Raw genomic sequence first — 17,243 nt, forward strand, 5'->3', positions numbered from 1 at the left:
AACCCATTATAAACAGGTACGAACAAAAAGCGAGAGAGAACTGAATTAAAACAATACCTTTTTTGGCAACCTCCATCTCCTCCTCGGTCCAGCGAGAAGTTTCCCCTGTTTCACCAGCACCAGCTAAATCACAAAGAGAGACACAGCCCCATCAGCACTGACGGAAATAAAACGAGATGAAGACAGTCGTAGAGGCCGAAAGACAGAGAAAGAAAGAGAGAGAGGGCGACAGCCTTCCTTTCAGCCGACTTCTTCTCATGGCCACTAATCTAATAATCTGTTTACATTCAGGCTGCTGAGACCTGCTCCCTCACTCACTCTCTTGCACTCTCTCCTCTCTCTCTCTCTCTCTCTCTCTCCTCCCATGTCTCTCTCTCCCATGCCCTAAAGCCTTGAACAGGCCCTCCTCCTCTTTAATCCACAAGGGGAGGGCCTTGGTCAGCTGACTTAGCACCAGACAGCAGAGTTAAGAGCCGTGCCTCCCCCTTTGGGAAATGGCCTTGGATGGAGGCAAACAGACAGCAGAATGGGTGGGGAGCTTTTGGGCTTTTCTGTCACACTGCACATCTCATTCATACCCCTCCTTCTTCCCTCAGCTTTGATACAAAGTTCCAAACCACCCACACAAAATTCACAGAAGTGCATGGTTAGTGTAGAGGGGGCAGAGTGAACTCTAGCCCACTTTCTTCCATGGCACCTACTGACACTGTGTAAACATTTGGACTAATATAGCCGCAAATGTACCCCTGACATTAATAGGAGACTGGACACCAACCACACCCATAAACGATGTGATCAGTTCAACTAGTCGATTAGATCAAACATTCCCTGGCCACACAGCTTGCGATATATAGAAGCGACTAGACCAGACTTCTGTTTTCTATGGATGAACTTGCATGTTTTCCATATGCCATGCTAAGATCCTCTAGGGTGGTCGTTAATCTCTGGACCATGAGGACAGATAAGGTGTCTACCTACAGTGTATCCTCTCAGCTGAAAACACTCATATGTCCACACACTGCCCCCTCCACAGATTAAAACAGGCTCTAACACCCACTAAATCAGCAGCTTCCTAAACTCGTCTGGCACCACTGTGACCGGCACAGCAGATAACTCCCCTTTAACACCTGCTCCACTTATTTCTACGAAACACCATAGTTGCAGGGGTTACAACAGGGCAAGCAAATACAGACACACTACACAGTAGTCACTAAGGGAGATTACTGTTGACACAATCCTATGTAAACCATGATATGGCTAGAACAGAGCCAAAGAGGTCAGAGGGTTGACAGGATGGAAGGACACAATGTAGAAGGTTAATCAATCACATTACAGTTGTGACCTTGCATAGCTAAGAGTGGTGAGGTAGGTAAAGCTCAACAGCAACGAGAGAGCAGATGGCACCGCACACTTACTCAACAGTAAATTAATAATACATTTAATGCCACAAGCCTAACACACATGGGACCTGAATATGTGAAACCCTGAGCTCCAGAGAGAATTCAACTAAAGAGTAAAAGTACGTGACTAAGTTCTATGACAACACCTCAACCAGTGCAACAACTTGCGATGGTGATGGTAGACTACAAAGAGCTTATAAAGTAAAATGCAGTGCAGGATAGAATTTTCGTTGACTTGGCAATCAGTGCGAGAACAGGTTTGACAGCACTTATTTCATAAATGTGAATAAAAAGAAAAAAAAAAGTTTTCTCAAGGTGAATGATACAAACCAACTTTATGTTATAGCACCAACTAACTAACTTTGCAATTTTCTAAGTAGTGACAAAATGAAAGTTCAGAACACAACTGAAACGTCTAGACAACAACACACCGGTACAGTGTTACTGTTGACACCCAAGAGGATTCACCTTTATTAGCATCCATGTTAGCTACTGGAGTCTGGGCTTTTGCATTCTCCTTCATGGACTTCTGTGCTGGATCAGATTTAGGGAGCTGTGGAGGATCTGGCAAGGCAGGCTCAGGGGCAGGGGGAGGAGCCTCCTCAGCCGCCACAGAGGCAGCCTCATTGGCCATGGAGCGTGTGGTGATCCTTCCCTTACGGCGGCCCTGGCTGTTGGCAGTCTTCCTGCCACGCGGCGTGTTTTGCTCCTTTCCGTCCTCGTCCTCCCCACCGTCACACTTGTCTTTGTCCTTGCCAATGTCCCTGTGGTTTTGGATAAGGAAAATACAGCTTTAGAGTTGGTACAGCAAATATTCATTTGCTTCTGACTCAGGCCTTCTTTGTAATCAGCTATCTTCCTCCATTACAAAACACACAAAAATCACGTTAGATTTTGTCTATACTGAAACTACACAAACCTGTTGAGAACAGCATCCGTCTGTTGTCTGTTAATGAACTTGACAGTTTATTATGTTATATAAAAGTCTTTTAAAGAACACATACTAATATCTACTGTTACCAATGTTAAGTAATTGTATTTATGAGCAAACCCAAATTAAAGCTTGCATTGTTTTTGGGATTATAACAGGCAAATCAGCATGACTAGAGGACTGCTAAAGGAGGTTTAAATTCACTTTATGGCCAGTGTCCTAAAAGCTGAAGGAAGTCTGTTTTGTGACATTCACAGTATCAATGTCCTGTTAGTGAAGCCATCCTTGACTCATCCACTAAGCTCATAGGTTGGATACATACTGTAATACAGGACAGCAATACTAGTAGATTGTAGAGCATTGGCTTGAGAGGTGAAAGTACCCAGGTTCATTCCAACAGCTACCCAATTAGGATGGGTTAAATGCAGAGGACTAATTTCGTTGTGACATTGTAACAAGTGTGATAATGACATTAAAAGACTTTCTTCTTTCTTCTATAATGTATCTTAAACGAAGACACCCTTTCGTTGAAATAATCAGGCTATGAACGAGAGAAAAGGCAAAAAGATGGTATGTTCACTGTAGGGGATTAATGAACTGGAGTGACCCCTTGGCAAACAACTATTCATAACTCACCTAGAATCCTCCTTTTCATCTTTCTCTTCCTCGTCCTTCTTTTCTTCGTCCTCTTTTTTCTCTGACTTGTCAGATTTGTCCTCTTCGTTTTTGTCGTCTGACTTGTCTTCTTGTGAGGGACGTGTTATTTGCTGAAGACAAAGCATAAACCGGTCAAATATTAATGCTTCAATGTAAAATTGTTAAATAAGAAGGAAAAATATCTAGAAAAATATTCGCGGTTAGTCATTTCAATGGATGTCAACGGGTTTTATTATTTTTATCTTCAAATCATGAAACTCAGATACAATATATTACTACTACTAATTATGGTTTATAGCTAAACTAAAATATATAATATTGCATATCAATTTAAATAATAATATAATATATTAAAAAGGTTATTAGATGCCAAAACTAGCACAGCACAGAAAAATTGTTCACATTGTAAAGTAAAACACCAGGGATGTGACTTTGCAACTTGTGTGAGCTACACATAAGTGATTATGACTTGTTTTAAAAAAGGGAAAATTAGAGTCATGTGTTTCAATCAGGTGTGAGGAAAGTCCTAATAGGCCCAATAAAGAACACCAAGAGTCGTTTGATAGTCCTGAAGGTCACAAATAACCCCAATGTCTATACCTGGACCTACTTTGGCAATTATAAACCATCATTAACCTTATTTAGGTAGTTTGTTCAAAAGAAGATAATCAATATCTCTATGTTGAAGCTTTTTCATGGGAAGGAATGAGGGAATGGTTTGATAGACAGTTGACTAAAATGTTTATTAATAAAAAGATTTATTTCAAGGGATATAAGAACTAAAAGGGTCTTTGTTGTATAGACAGTGCAGTCTGGTAAGGCAAATCTGTGACCAATTTGATTATAGATGGGTTAAATGAATGTACAACATTGTTGAGTTCTAAATAGGTATATTTGTACTTGTGTGTCTGACCTCTGAGCCACTCAAATTTAAGCAATGACACATTTGTCTGGTCTTGAAAAATGAAAGCTGGAACGTGACCATCAGTAAAAAAAAAAAAATATCATCACTTGAGTAAATCCCTCGAAAGTACAAAAATACCTGGGCTTTAAATCTCAAGTTTTCATATGACAATGCAACCAATAAACACAAAGCAATTCTAACACAAATGGATGATGAGACTGAGTTCCAAAAAATGCAGGAAAAATAAAACTGGTCCAACAGAATGATTGAGGACACAGCAACATTCTTTATCATCACTGCTGACACGGTACACCACAGAATGCTTCCTCCTGCCTGCGCCATGAAAGCACTGTGCTGGAACAAGTCTGGCTATGCCAAGCCAAACATCCCATGCTGGTACCAGATGGGGCCAAGGAATGTGATTCTTTCAATGGTAAAGGCAAAATTCAAAGGATACGTATTAAAGTTCTTATCAGCTCCCTAGAAGAACGCTGAAAGCAAGAGCCACTTAGGACTGAGCCACAGCTACTCTAAGACAGTAGCTGTTTAAGAACATGTCTCTTGATACTGAAAATAGTGTCTCTTTTTCTAGTCGAGACTAATCACAGGAATTCTGCCTTCTAGCACGGGACTTTTATGTCCTGCAAACTCAAATCTAATGTGTGGAGAAAATAAAATGCATGTAATGTTACATCAAGTTTGGTGATAAACTACATGATAAACGTCATCTACTGATTAAGTATGCTGGCAATTCTGTATGCAAAAAAATAAAAATAAATAAATGAAATAATAATAATAATGATTAATAAATAAATAAGAGACAGAGAGAGAGAGAGAGAGAGAGAGAGAGAGAGAGAGAGAGAGAGAGAGAGAGAGAGAGAGAAATATAGATAGATAGAGATATACAGAGAGAGAGAGAGACAGAGACAGAGAGAGAGAGACAGACAGAGAGAGAGACAGACAGAGAGAGAGACAGACAGAGAGAGAGAGAGAGAGAGAGAGGAGTTAGTTGTTTTTATATTTAAGCAGCACGTTTGAAAAGAAGCAGTAGATAACACAGTACAGTAAATCTGTAGGAAAAAGCTACAGAACCGCATTATCAAATTTTAAGTTGATGTATACAACTCTTTGACTAAATCACTGGAGGATGTCAGTGTAAGGAATTGTAGAATCCAAATGTCTTATTTAAATTATTATATTTAACAAATTGATTTGATTCTATCCAAAAAGTAAAAAGGTTTCAGTAGGCCTGGTACAATACTACTTAAAATTGAAAAAAAAGGAGTGTATTGTCATACAAACTAGTTCAACTAGTCAGAAAATCAGTATGTCTGGAGAACAGATGCAGCTCATCACTTGCTAAAAATCATAGGTAGCAGTTTGTCATGCTATGAGGATCTTGGCAGCGGGCCAGGGATACTGGTCAAGACTAGTCCAGTCAGGAAAAACTAGTAAGGATGTACCCAAGCAAAGACTGCGTTATGAGTGCAGACTAATTAATAAATTACATATATCCTCTTAAGTGTTCTCCACACCGCTCCCAGCCAACCCCTGGCCTTTTGAGGCCTTTTGTGGTTACTCTTTAAAATATTTGTGTTAATTGTTCAGCATATGAAAAAGCTACTGAAATAACTCCCACAAAGCATCATAATGTAAGCTTCATTAGTTCAAAAAGGATGTGAGGGACGTCACATTTTTGCAGAAGTCACATTGTTGCAGAAGTATTTGCACTGATAACTGAAAAATTAAAATTGATCTGCCAGACATTAAAACACTTACTGTCAATATGGTTTTATTGATTTAACTCACCCAAAACATCTTAATGAAACTGGTACCTTAATATAAATATTAATGGTTCCCTCATCTATATGCTCATCTACATGCAGCGTGCTTTGCCTGGCAAGTGGCATGAGCTTTACGTGTGGGGAAACAGGGTGAGAGGTGAGATGGGAGCTCCATCAAATGTTTGAATTTAGACTGCAGTACCAATTCTAATCGCTTGGTGTCAGTGCTACACATTGCTCCTTTAAGACGCAAGTTCTAGTTTTAATATCAGCCAATAAAATTGTTGCAGAGCCTGTGGGGGGGGGGGAGGACTGTGAAGGCTTACTCAAGCATGTTTACTGTGAGTAATAGTGTTGATTTTATTTATTTTAATGCCTTCATATATCAATTCAAAACATTCATGAAGATTGGGTGTACAATCAGTAATGTTCAGTTGGCAGGGGGACACAAATGCTTCAATGGTTTAGGGAACATTTTCTCTTAATGTTTTAAAAAGCTGTCACCGTGTAGCTTTCAAATACTTTTTATTTCATGAAAAAACTACTTTTCTGAACGAAAGTGAAAACCTGTTCTACACTTGCATGTCCACATAGCCTGGTTTCTATGAATAAACTAAATCACATCTGCACATGTCCTACACCCTAAAATAGCTGAAATGTAATATCAATAATGTAATCGTCAAGTAAAAAAAAGTATGCAGGCTAAGAAACAAATTTCTCAAGTAAAAAAACAACAGTCGGAAAATAAGATACAGGACACAGAAAAGTCTGTGGAATATCTGATTTCAAGTCTAGCAACATACCTGCAAGCTCATTTGCTGATCATAAAAACCCCTCTGCTCTGCTGTGAGCCACAGCTTGCTGGTGTTGCAAATGTGAGTTTACCCTCCCGTACTTCCATAGCGGTGGCAACGATAGCAGTAGAGGGGCAGGACAGCGCCATAGCAGAGCTCCTTAGAAGGGCTGCCGGGTACTGCACATATTCCAGGAAAACGTGTCATCAGGCCGCTTAAGCTGCCCAAAGAATTGTCCATCTCACATGCACGTACTAATCTATGCAGGGTCACACAAGGTAATCCCCGTCGTGCACTCCTCTTTGATTGGCACTCACAGCAGCACAGTGAGTTTTTTGGGCCTGTCAGATGGCTGGGCTGTACCAACTCAGCCATTTCATGCAGGGGGGAACTCCCTCTTTCTGCCAATCCACCTCTCACAGAATTGTAAGAAAAGAGGAATAGAATAGAACACTACTACACACTGACGCAGATTAATGCCACCACTAACTGTTTTGCTGAGCCTTTCTCCTTTCTCCTACTTTCCAAAGTTTCTGCTTTTGCTCACACTGTAGTCTTCCTTCCCTGTCTGAGGACTCATTCAAACTGCAGTTGCTAAGTCATGCCACTAGCTTGGAAATCCACAACAACTTGATGTGCATTACTGCAACCAACAACAAAAAATAAAACATACGGCTTCACAAGAATCTGAACAACCACAAACTGGTTTAGAAACAGACCTGCATTTTAAATTAAAACGCCAGAACAGAGAAAACCTCCAACAGAATGGGTGAGGGGATAAAAAAATAAATAAAATCACTTAACTTCCCCCCAGTGCAGGATTAGGAGGTTCTGCATGTTCTAGTATCCGATTCGGATGCAAAAACAACAACGGTATAAACAAGGTCTGAACAAAATTCCGTCCACAACAACACATCTTCAATCATATTTATATACTAGTCAATTAATACCATTTCATTCTTAATGTCCGAACACCATGCAAAACAGTGTAACCCTGTACAGCACAGCAAATTTTTGTTTGAGCAGGTGCAATATGATCCATAATCAGGGACAGATATTGTTGCTGTCAAAACCAGAAACCATAGCTTACTATGTGTGCGAGAAAAACATGAGGTGAAATGAAACAGATGTGGGGAAACAAGGTTTGCTCGTGTAAAAGGTCAGAAACTTATATATTCTTCTTAAATTAAAGTTAAACTGAATGCTTACTAACAATCTATGTGATATTTATGTTTTATTTATTTTCTTTTCCATGTAAGTTTAAAAACACCGGACTGACAGGAAGAGATCATTTTGTTAACTACAACAAGGAAAAACTGAATTTTAGGATTTACCTGATTCCTTCCTCGTCGCCTTCCATAGTTGCGCCGTACTAATGTCTTATAGTTGTGATTCTTCTTAGTCAAGTAGTAGTATAGGACACAGTCTGCAACGCACTGAAAGACAACAATCACAACATAAGCAAAAGAAAATGTCCAGGAATAAACCTTAACTTTCTAGCCTTAATTATGTATTAACAATATATATCTTTCGACTAAACTATAAAATTGATTTTCCAACAAATGTGTTTAGCTGGATTTAAAAAGGGCAACCTTCATTTACCTGATCAAACATTTGAACAAAGTTATATTTTTATTCCTGTAAAACCGGTGTGAAAAGAAAATCAGCTTACCTTTCTCTCTAGATAGGAGGCAATCAGGCCAAAATTCTTGGGGTGTTGGACAAATCTGCAAAGAGATGCAAGTTGTTATTAATTATTCAAAGCCAGCTGTATCAGTAGTATCTCCCTTATTCAAAAATCGTCATTAGTGTGTACAAACCATAGCAGCTAACCCAGAGGAACTAACTAGGACCAAGTGGAGTTAGATTGTCTAGAAAGTTGTAAGTACTCACTTCTCCTTAAAGATCTCTTTTTCATGCTCAGTCCAAACATTCATGAACTGTCGGGCTTTGTACACCTTCATTGGGTCATCCATCAGGCCGTTCATGTTAATAAACTTTACCCGCCGCTGCTCTGAGTCGTACATCATGGGAGGAATGACTGATAGCTGTCTCATCTGCTTCTCATTGTTCTGTGAAACAATAAAAACATTTGTGCCAATTTGACTTCTACTATGCTAAAGCCAGGTTAACTAGTGAAGAAGTACCCAGACTATTAGTGTAGTCTCACATCTACTAAGTGTATAATAAAATGACTCACCTCTTGCTCAGAAAGGCCATCTATGATTTCAGAAATTTCATGCTCACTTCTTGCTATTGTTGCAGAAAGGCCAGTTCCTCTTTGCCCAACCCTGTGGAAATCAGGAATGATTAGGTTACACATTTTATTTTGTAATGTATTGAAGTAGTTTTGTGGTGAGATAAACTCTAACATTCCTTTTGAAGGAAATTCATTTTCCAGTTTTTTTCTACATTCTGTCTTTTTCAATAAAAATCAGTCAATCTGTTAGCATCTGAAACAACATTAGCAGAATCGCTGTATCTATTATAAGTGAACAAAGGTCTCTGCCCAGTTTTTACTTTCCTTCCCCAATGATCAAGCTGTCTGCCCTTTCCAGAACCACACAGGAAGCAAATTTCTACGCAAAAACACCAATGCATACGACCGAATGCCTCTTTTTTAGGTGAAAACTGAACAGACACCTCTTAAAGGACTAATTTGACAGCACAGGGGCTGCAGTTCTTGACAATTGCTAATAACTTAGTTCATTAACTTCATACATAGAGAAAATTTAAAGATCATGCAATCTCACTTAAATTTGGATTTTAAAAGGAAATTCTTGTGTGGCTTTTACGTTTTTATTTTATCAGAAACAACTTAAAACCTCATCACCACAAATTCAAAGAAATGTACACATTGAACCATTGTGCTTCAAAACGACTAACCTATTGCAGCAGTCATTGTGCTGACTGTTCAAAGGTTAAGACTGTTACCTCTGGAAGCGTTCCTGCTGCTCTCTTTGTTTGCGAATTTCAGGAAATTGTCTTTCATAGTACTCCCGCGTTCTGCTCTCCTTGGCTTTGCGTCTGGGGTTGTTTTCCATTCGCTCTACCTTCTTCTCCCATGCTTCCATCAGCTGATCGTAGCGCTGGCAGATCTTCTGCTCCTGTGTACAAACCACAGAACACTGCAAATTGGATTGCCAGACTTGTAACAGTTAAAATGAGTAATGATGATACAACACTCTTGTTTTGGGGGTTTGGGGAACAATGCTGTCCTGTTTTCCACTCTATGCAGCAAGAGACAAATAATTCACCTTCCTCTTGGCATGTGGCCATGTGCCATTGTTTAGGGTTTAAAGGGCTGTCTGACCCACAGGCAACAGCCTGAGAAAGGTGGACCCACTGATCCAGAGGAGCACCTTTTTAAACAAATTTTGAAATATTTAAATCCCTAATATAAATATTCTCAATATGTGTCCTTTATGTTGAATCATATTAATGCATGTTATAAAATAAGCTATTGGTGTGTACAACATTCTCAACAAGCAGAATGAACAGGAAAACCACAGAACATTGTTTTAAAAACCATGCTACTTGACTATTCAGTCCATTGGTTTGGTTGACACTGCAATACCTGTACAACTACTGGAAATAAAACAAGCTATTGGCCTTTTGTCAATACCGACTGATCTTTGCCTGTCTTTTAAGGGCAGCCAGTTGAGTTCAAGTCCTTGAACTTTCTTTATGATCTACTTGCAACAGAAACACTTACTCTTTGTTTCCGAGCATGGTTCCTCCTCTTAAAAAACAAAATCAGCTTCTTCCTCATGACTTGGTTTCTGAAACAGAACAAAAATAGATGATTTAAAACATTTCATCAATAGAATTGATATATTTACCAAACAATACAACTACACTGAACCTATTAAGTCAGCAGACAACATCCCAGTGCAAAACTAGTATAATATAATTGACAGATGGGTTGACGGTGGTGAGATCAGCATTGCCTCGCAATCCTAAAACAATTTGTATTCTGTAATTGTGGTGAGATTTGCATGTTTCAAATCCAACAGATGTCTATGAAGTGACTCATCAGAACAAATATAGACACTCACGTCTTAATGTTGTCATGGTACACCTTTGTGTCTGAAGGCTGATTATATAATGGCTAAAAAAAAAAGAGAGAGAAAAGGAATGGCTCATTAATTAAGCTTTGATTTTTTTTCCTGTGTGTCAAATTTAGAAGAAGGATTAAAGTAAAAACATAACATCACATACCAGCTCAACCTTGGGACCTAGACCTTCCAGTATTTTATGGGCCTCCTCTGCTTTTTTCTAGTAATAAAAAAAAATTGAGAACTTTGAGAACTGTTAGAAGGCAAAACAAAACATTGTGTCACTCCTTTTAATATAACACTAACCATACAACAAAAAACATGGTCTTTGTCAATATCAGATCCACAGCTTCCAGAGATTTATCAGTTCAAAGTAAAGCAGCAGTAGAATCTGTCCCGTTTCCACCAGTAAGGTATAAAATAGGGCTGATATTTAGTGCAAAGAGACACATGGGAATACATTTAACTTCTACACCATTTAGAATCAGACAGTCCAAAAATACTGCGAGCTGAAAACAGAAGGGCATAAAGGCAAATGTTTAGCCCTTAGTTTAGTACAAGATGTTTCATTTTGAGACAGGAGTCTGTTAGTGGCTGGCTGTGGTTGTCATGGGCAGCTCCTGCTGTGAGGACGCAGTCAAAATTTACTGCTGTTCACTGCTTGGATTTAAAAGCCTAACCAGAACCAGTGGATAAACAAAACTAACTTTTCCTGTTTCTAGGCTGCAGTTTTTGATAAATGAAAAAATGCATCATTAAGAACAAGAACTGATAAGAACTAATGCTGGCTGTCAGCTTGTCTTTGTACCAACCCTGTTTTCATCATAGATGATCTGGACTATGCTGCGGTGCTTGTGCTCCACTGGGGGTGGGGTCACTGGCTTTTCTGGCTCCACTGGCTTTGCTGCTTCTTCCTCCAGTTGTTGCTAAGAGACAACAGCACCACAGAACATCTTAACCAATGGCACACAATAAAATGAAACAAATTACATAAAGTAACAGCGTGAGCACTGGGAGTTTCCATTCTCCATTTCATGACCCAATTAAATGTTTCATATTGTTTTAATCTACATTCATTTTCTCTCGAAACAAATATTGGGACACACAAATCCATCTAAACTGAGCTGATCCTAGTTTCTGATATCAGAGGCCCATGCAGGTACCATCAGATTACTCTGTACGGGCTTGCTTAAGACAGGCATGTTTATTCCAAAATGTAAATGTTAATACCAGTGTAACAGCTAAGAAGGCAATGTACTTAACAAATAAACAAAAACAAATTATAAATATAAACTTCTACTACAAATGCATACATATAAAAACACACACTGAGACTAAAGGGCTCCCTGCATAGCCGACCTGCTTTTTCTTCAACTTGAAAATCTGCTGTTCCACTTTTGCAATCTCTCGGTCCACACGGTCCATACTCTGGATGAGTTCCTCCTTTGACAGCTTGGAAGGAGATGTGTCCTGCTCATCCCCAATGTGTAGTACAGGTCCACCTGGGGAATGGGACTCCACTTTGACAGTGAACTGAGACTCCTGGCAAGAGAACACAAAAAAGGTCACTGAGCTCGTCAAACACAGCAGAATTAGTTCTGTCTGAAAAGAAAAAAAGTTGCGTCCTAAATGTGTATATATTAAATTGAAGCTCCTACAATTATTAGAAAAGGTCCAACTTTATATTTATGATACTATATGGAATAAACACATGTTGATATGAAATTTGCATGTATTTACATCATGTACAAAGGATCAGCACTAAAAGCAGACTTGACTTAAAATACCCAAATGAGACTGACTCTGCTAAAAAGTGAAATGTCTTTGTAAATAAACATAAGCTATGGAATGAAGGCCCACCTTTTTGACTTCCACAGTGGCTCTTAGACTGTCTTGAACACTATGGGGCACGGGAAGGACAACACTCCCTGCAACAGGAGCTGTGCGGGTCATATGGGCCTCAGCAACAGTCTCCATGCGAGGGCGTTTTGCCTCCAAGGCCTCATGCTCAGGATGAGCTGCTACAGAATGAAACTGCTGTTCATAACCATGGCGCCTCTCTGGAGGCCTGAAGAACATAAGCAAACAAACAAACACACAGATAGATCAGAAGCCACATCTGTCTATTTGAATGGATGACTATGAAACTGCAATCTGTGAAGAATAGGCTGTTTGATATCCAATTCCAAAACCTTTAAAAGTCTACCATAACAACACCAACTGCCTTAGAAAAGGTTCAACAGCTGTGCTGTTGTGTATAATTAGCAGTCATTAGCAGCTAGAAACCGTCAAAGTTTGTTCCACCTGCCAAAATTAGATACACAATGTTGTGTATGTGTCTGCCTTTATTTCATGAAGTGACATGTCTGAAATGACCTGTGCAATAAAGAAGAAAGTGTATTTCTTCAAATTGGCAATAATACCTTCTTTTACATAGAGCAGAATTTTTTAATAAGTTAACCATTGATAGGTGGCAGGTTATTGTAACACTATGCAATCCTAATGGGAATGAATAGCTTCCTTCAAGTAGGCAGAAACAGCTAATAAATATAAAGTATAACATTAACAGGTTTTGAAGTTCTTACCTTTCAGTTCCAGGGTGAAATTCAGACAATAAAGACGGCCTTCTCCGACCTTGCGGATCTTGCATATGAGTCCGATAGTCTGGGACAGTGAAATCCTGGGGGAAAGAAATACATGGCACAAACAACTTAATTAAACAATATGAACAAGTTCATGCCAGCATTAATCAAGCATAACCTGTGTAAAACAATGGACAGGCATATTAAAGGCACAACAAATGAAAACATCTTGTGGTGCATGCAAATTAAATTCATATGCTGCACTTCACAAGTGGAGTAAACTAGTGATGCTCATGGACAAGTCCTGTCTAGATGGGCAAGATGACGGGCAGACATGATAAAATCAAACAATACGATCTAAAGTCTATGATTAAATATGTCAAATGTTATCAGCACAGTCTGTCCTCCAAACAAACTTGAACAAGCAATATCAGTTACAGGAAATCTTTCCAAACTCCAGCTTTGTCCCAGATTCAAGCAAACAGTCTGACAGCTCAGAAAGGTAGTCATTGATGATTTTCTGTGAAAGTGCCCTTCTAGGAAACCATTGACCAGCCACAACATTAACACCACCTGCTGGTGGCAGTAAGCTGCAATGTGCTCTGACACTTGCCAAACCCATGCAGTGCCTACACAACATTAAAAGCACTGTGGTCACTGGTCACTTGAATTTACTATGTATAGGATGAAGTGATATGCATATTTAGTAGCGAGACATTTTGGGTACTGACTGACTTTCCACTTTTACCTCTCAAGTATTGAATTTGGATGTCATTTCAGGTTTATTTATTTCTACACAGTAATGTGTAATCATGAATTATTGTATCAAAAAAAAATTGACAACATAGAAGGAGCGACCAAGCAAGCGTATATTAACATACCATCTCTATATTGCTCCACAGTAGTAGCTGTAAAGGTGGAGCAACCTTAACTGACATGTTACAACAGTTGTGCTTCCTTACCATTTACAACATTTCATTAAAAAAGGTGCTATGTTTAATGCAACTATCACATAAAAGATCAAAACCCTTTTCCTCATTCGCCCTTAAAGCCAAGTGTACCCCACAGACAAACGACTCAGCCTTCCCATTGCAATGCATTTGATTAGGACTGTGTCCTAGCTTCATTTTTTTTTTAGAGGGTTGTCATTGCACTTTTACTGCAACAGACTTAGTGTCAAAGCAATCATCAGTAATGCTGTAGGTGAGCCTGGAATTGAAAACCTGCCAGGTTCTTAGACAGATGAGAACTTATCCTCTTCTTTTATCCATTTAAATTTAAGTCACAGACTCATTACAACCAACATGACTAATAGCTTAGCACGTCAATGAAGAGATATGGTTTTACCTGTTGGTGGCGTGTGCCCGTGAAGGTGTACTGAACAGAATGTGGTGGGTATCTGCTTTGCTCACTACTGAAGCTCCCTTGGCTGGGAGGGTAGCCCGAGCTACTGGACATCGTGGCTCAGTGCTAGCGGGCAGCTGCTACTTCACAAATAAGGGATTTCAACTACACCATGTTTGGAGACACAAACCACCTGCACCAACAGAGAGAGAAATTCAAATTTCAGACATTAAAAGACATTGTGTGAGAAAAAAGATAAGATCAAAAGACTAACAATATACGAGCCAAGGAGGTTTATTCAAGTGTTTCCTGATCTCAATGATCTTTGACCCAGTACACTACCTGCTCAGGTCACCTTTTGTTGCTAGTATAACTAACAATGTCAGAGTCAACTCTACAGCATGCAAGTACCTCACCCTGTAGGGGTGTTAACTGAGGTCAAGGCTTCAAATCAAAAACAAGTAAATTAAAAAAAGCAAATGCATACAATCTATAAAATGAAATAGTATCTAATGAATTAGTTGCAGTAAATTAAACACTTTTAAACAAAGTACTTTAAAAGTTGTCAAGAAAAACTAAAAGACACCATTTGCAATTTTCTAGTTGTCCACATAAAATAAAAAAAATGGAATCTGACTTTTACCATAATCAAACAACAACTATAATGAATAGGTATAAGCAGTAGTAAGCTTTCTTGTTAGTAACTTAACAGTCCTTCTAAATATACATAGTAGTGGAGGTTAAACACCTTTTGAAACAATAACTGTAGCTGATTAAACCTGTGCAACCTTTAGGAGGACGTTTGGACCATTTCCCTTATAAAAACTGCTTTGCTTAATCACATTAGTAGGACATCTGATGTGAATAGCTCTTTTTAAGTTGTTCCACAGCATCTCTAATGGGTAAAAATCCTGGCTCTGAAATGAGAAAGGCGAATTTTGTTTCTCCAAAGACACTCTGAAGCAGGTTTACTTTGATGTTCAGGGTCACTTTCCTGTGGCTTCACACAAAGTCTATTAGGCTTCAGCTGGGTGACAGCCATGCTGATATTTTCCTTTGTATTTAGCTGTATCTCTTTGGTTCATTTTCACCTTACTGAGCATTCTATGTTGTGCCCTCGGAGGGATTTTGGATAGGTACCCACTTCTATGAAGAGTATCCACGGTAACCAAGTCATCTATTTTAGACAAAATGCCTAGCTGATTACTGCTTGCTAATGTTATTGAGATCGCTCTGTGACAATCTGCAGCTAAAGAACACTGAACAATCAAACAATTCACATCAATCAGCTGTCAAGATCATCAACTACTTCTTCTGAAGACTAAACACTAAGACTGCAAAGGTTGTCAAGGTAGTTTTAAACCAAGCCTCCATTCTTGTTTTACTGTTTGAAGTGCAACCCTAAACCCTCCTTCACTATAAATCAAATAAGAATACAGATATGATAGAATCTCCAAATCTATTATAGATATTACTAGTATCTTTATCAATTGTTGGCGGCCCAGTAAAATTCCTGATCAATCTGTTGTTTATTTAAAGGAACTGGTTTTAGCCACAGAAAAACTCAAGATTTAAATTCTGCTGTGCAGCTACACTCTTTAACCTGACAAATCATGCAAACAATCATCAGCCATTCTCATGTCACCTGTCACTGCCACCAAAACATAGCGGGAGGTTGTTATTTTATTGTTTTGGTGGGTCACCGATTGTCTGTGCTCTCAATTATGAGAAAAAAAATACACAGCTTGGGTAATTTTCTATGTGCTCACACTGTATTAAATAAGACATTAAGTCTGTGCATCTTCAGTCAGAGTATGTACAATAACTTTACTTGAATGCAATTTAGCGATTATAGTCTTTATTAGTAACTTGACTATATTTTTTCCATTGTTTCTCAGCAGTACTTACAATTTTAACCACATGCTTTTTTTCCAATTCACTCATGAAATTTAGATAAGTTTAAAGAAGATACGTAGGTACTTTGCAGTCGTTCGTTAGTGTTTCCTTTACACCTATCATTTCCATTTGATAGGGTTTAGCTGCAATTTCTGACGTTGATTAAAACATTTGCAATTTTCAGGTGACAGAAATATTGTTACTCTGGGCAGCTGTGATGTTTGTCGTTTCCTGGTGAAGTTCGTACATACAGTTTTAGAAAACATTTACAGTAAGCGTTCAGATTATTTTACAGGAGCCATGCTAATCGTTGTTGCCATACGCACAAATTAGTAATTAGAAATATTGCTACGGCGTCTTGTTGTTGTTGTGTTTATCGCCACAGTCATATAAACGCAATTGGGATTGTAGCTTATCTTGGGGGATGGGTCTATCTATACAGCAGAGAGCTTTTCCGGAAATGCACCAAAACATGTACAACAATATACGTCAACTTACAATTATACGCTTTTCCCCACTCCAGAGTAGTAGGGCGACCTTTAAGAAGCTGTTGTTGTTATCGCTAGCTAGCTAACTTAGCCTATAATTCACCTTTGAATTCACAACCACGTCGCCATCTTGCAAGGCAAATTTTTGGCGTAGACCGGGGCGCTTAAATAGCGTGCTAATTAGACAGCGTGCCATGCTTGATAATAGCAATATGTACTAACCTCATATTTAGAAAATGTAGCGATGGTAGAGAAAAATATCCCAGGGCAGAAATATGTGTCACTTGTGAACTGCAAATCCGCGGGTTAAGGACTGTGGACGACTGGGCAGACTGAAGGCTGCACCGCATTTGTCGGTCGATGTCCTGACAGGATAAAATATATTTTCCCCACGCGGTTGTATAT

At 39.0% G+C, this 17,243-nt stretch overlaps 1 protein-coding gene across 10 annotated transcripts in view; it reads right to left on the minus strand.

Annotated features, from left to right (window-relative positions):
- ncor1 (nuclear receptor corepressor 1) overlaps positions 1-17,216 on the minus strand; it is a 33,529-nt gene extending 16,313 nt beyond the window's left edge. For all 10 annotated transcript variants that reach the window (XM_029174713.3, XM_029174707.3, XM_029174712.3 and 7 more), the window contains exons 1-17: positions 17,061-17,216; positions 14,458-14,647; positions 13,114-13,208; positions 12,389-12,596; positions 11,888-12,070; positions 11,341-11,454; positions 10,692-10,748; positions 10,529-10,581; positions 10,186-10,252; positions 9,405-9,577; positions 8,671-8,761; positions 8,364-8,542; positions 8,143-8,197; positions 7,805-7,906; positions 2,968-3,098; positions 1,869-2,164; positions 58-123 (exon numbers count right to left, since the gene is read on the minus strand). In XM_029174713.3, the coding sequence (XP_029030546.1) occupies positions 58-123; positions 1,869-2,164; positions 2,968-3,098; positions 7,805-7,906; positions 8,143-8,197; positions 8,364-8,542; positions 8,671-8,761; positions 9,405-9,577; positions 10,186-10,252; positions 10,529-10,581; positions 10,692-10,748; positions 11,341-11,454; positions 11,888-12,070; positions 12,389-12,596; positions 13,114-13,208; positions 14,458-14,568 (1,981 nt within the window). In that variant the 5' untranslated portion in view covers positions 14,569-14,647; positions 17,061-17,216. The remainder of the gene's footprint in view (positions 1-57; positions 124-1,868; positions 2,165-2,967; positions 3,099-7,804; positions 7,907-8,142; positions 8,198-8,363; positions 8,543-8,670; positions 8,762-9,404; positions 9,578-10,185; positions 10,253-10,528; positions 10,582-10,691; positions 10,749-11,340; positions 11,455-11,887; positions 12,071-12,388; positions 12,597-13,113; positions 13,209-14,457; positions 14,648-17,060) is intronic.
- Positions 17,217-17,243: the final 27 nt, after the last annotated feature.

This window comes from Betta splendens, chromosome 14 (assembly GCF_900634795.4).
Source record: "Betta splendens chromosome 14, fBetSpl5.4, whole genome shotgun sequence".
In the NCBI taxonomy this organism is placed as follows: domain Eukaryota; kingdom Metazoa; phylum Chordata; class Actinopteri; order Anabantiformes; family Osphronemidae; genus Betta; species Betta splendens.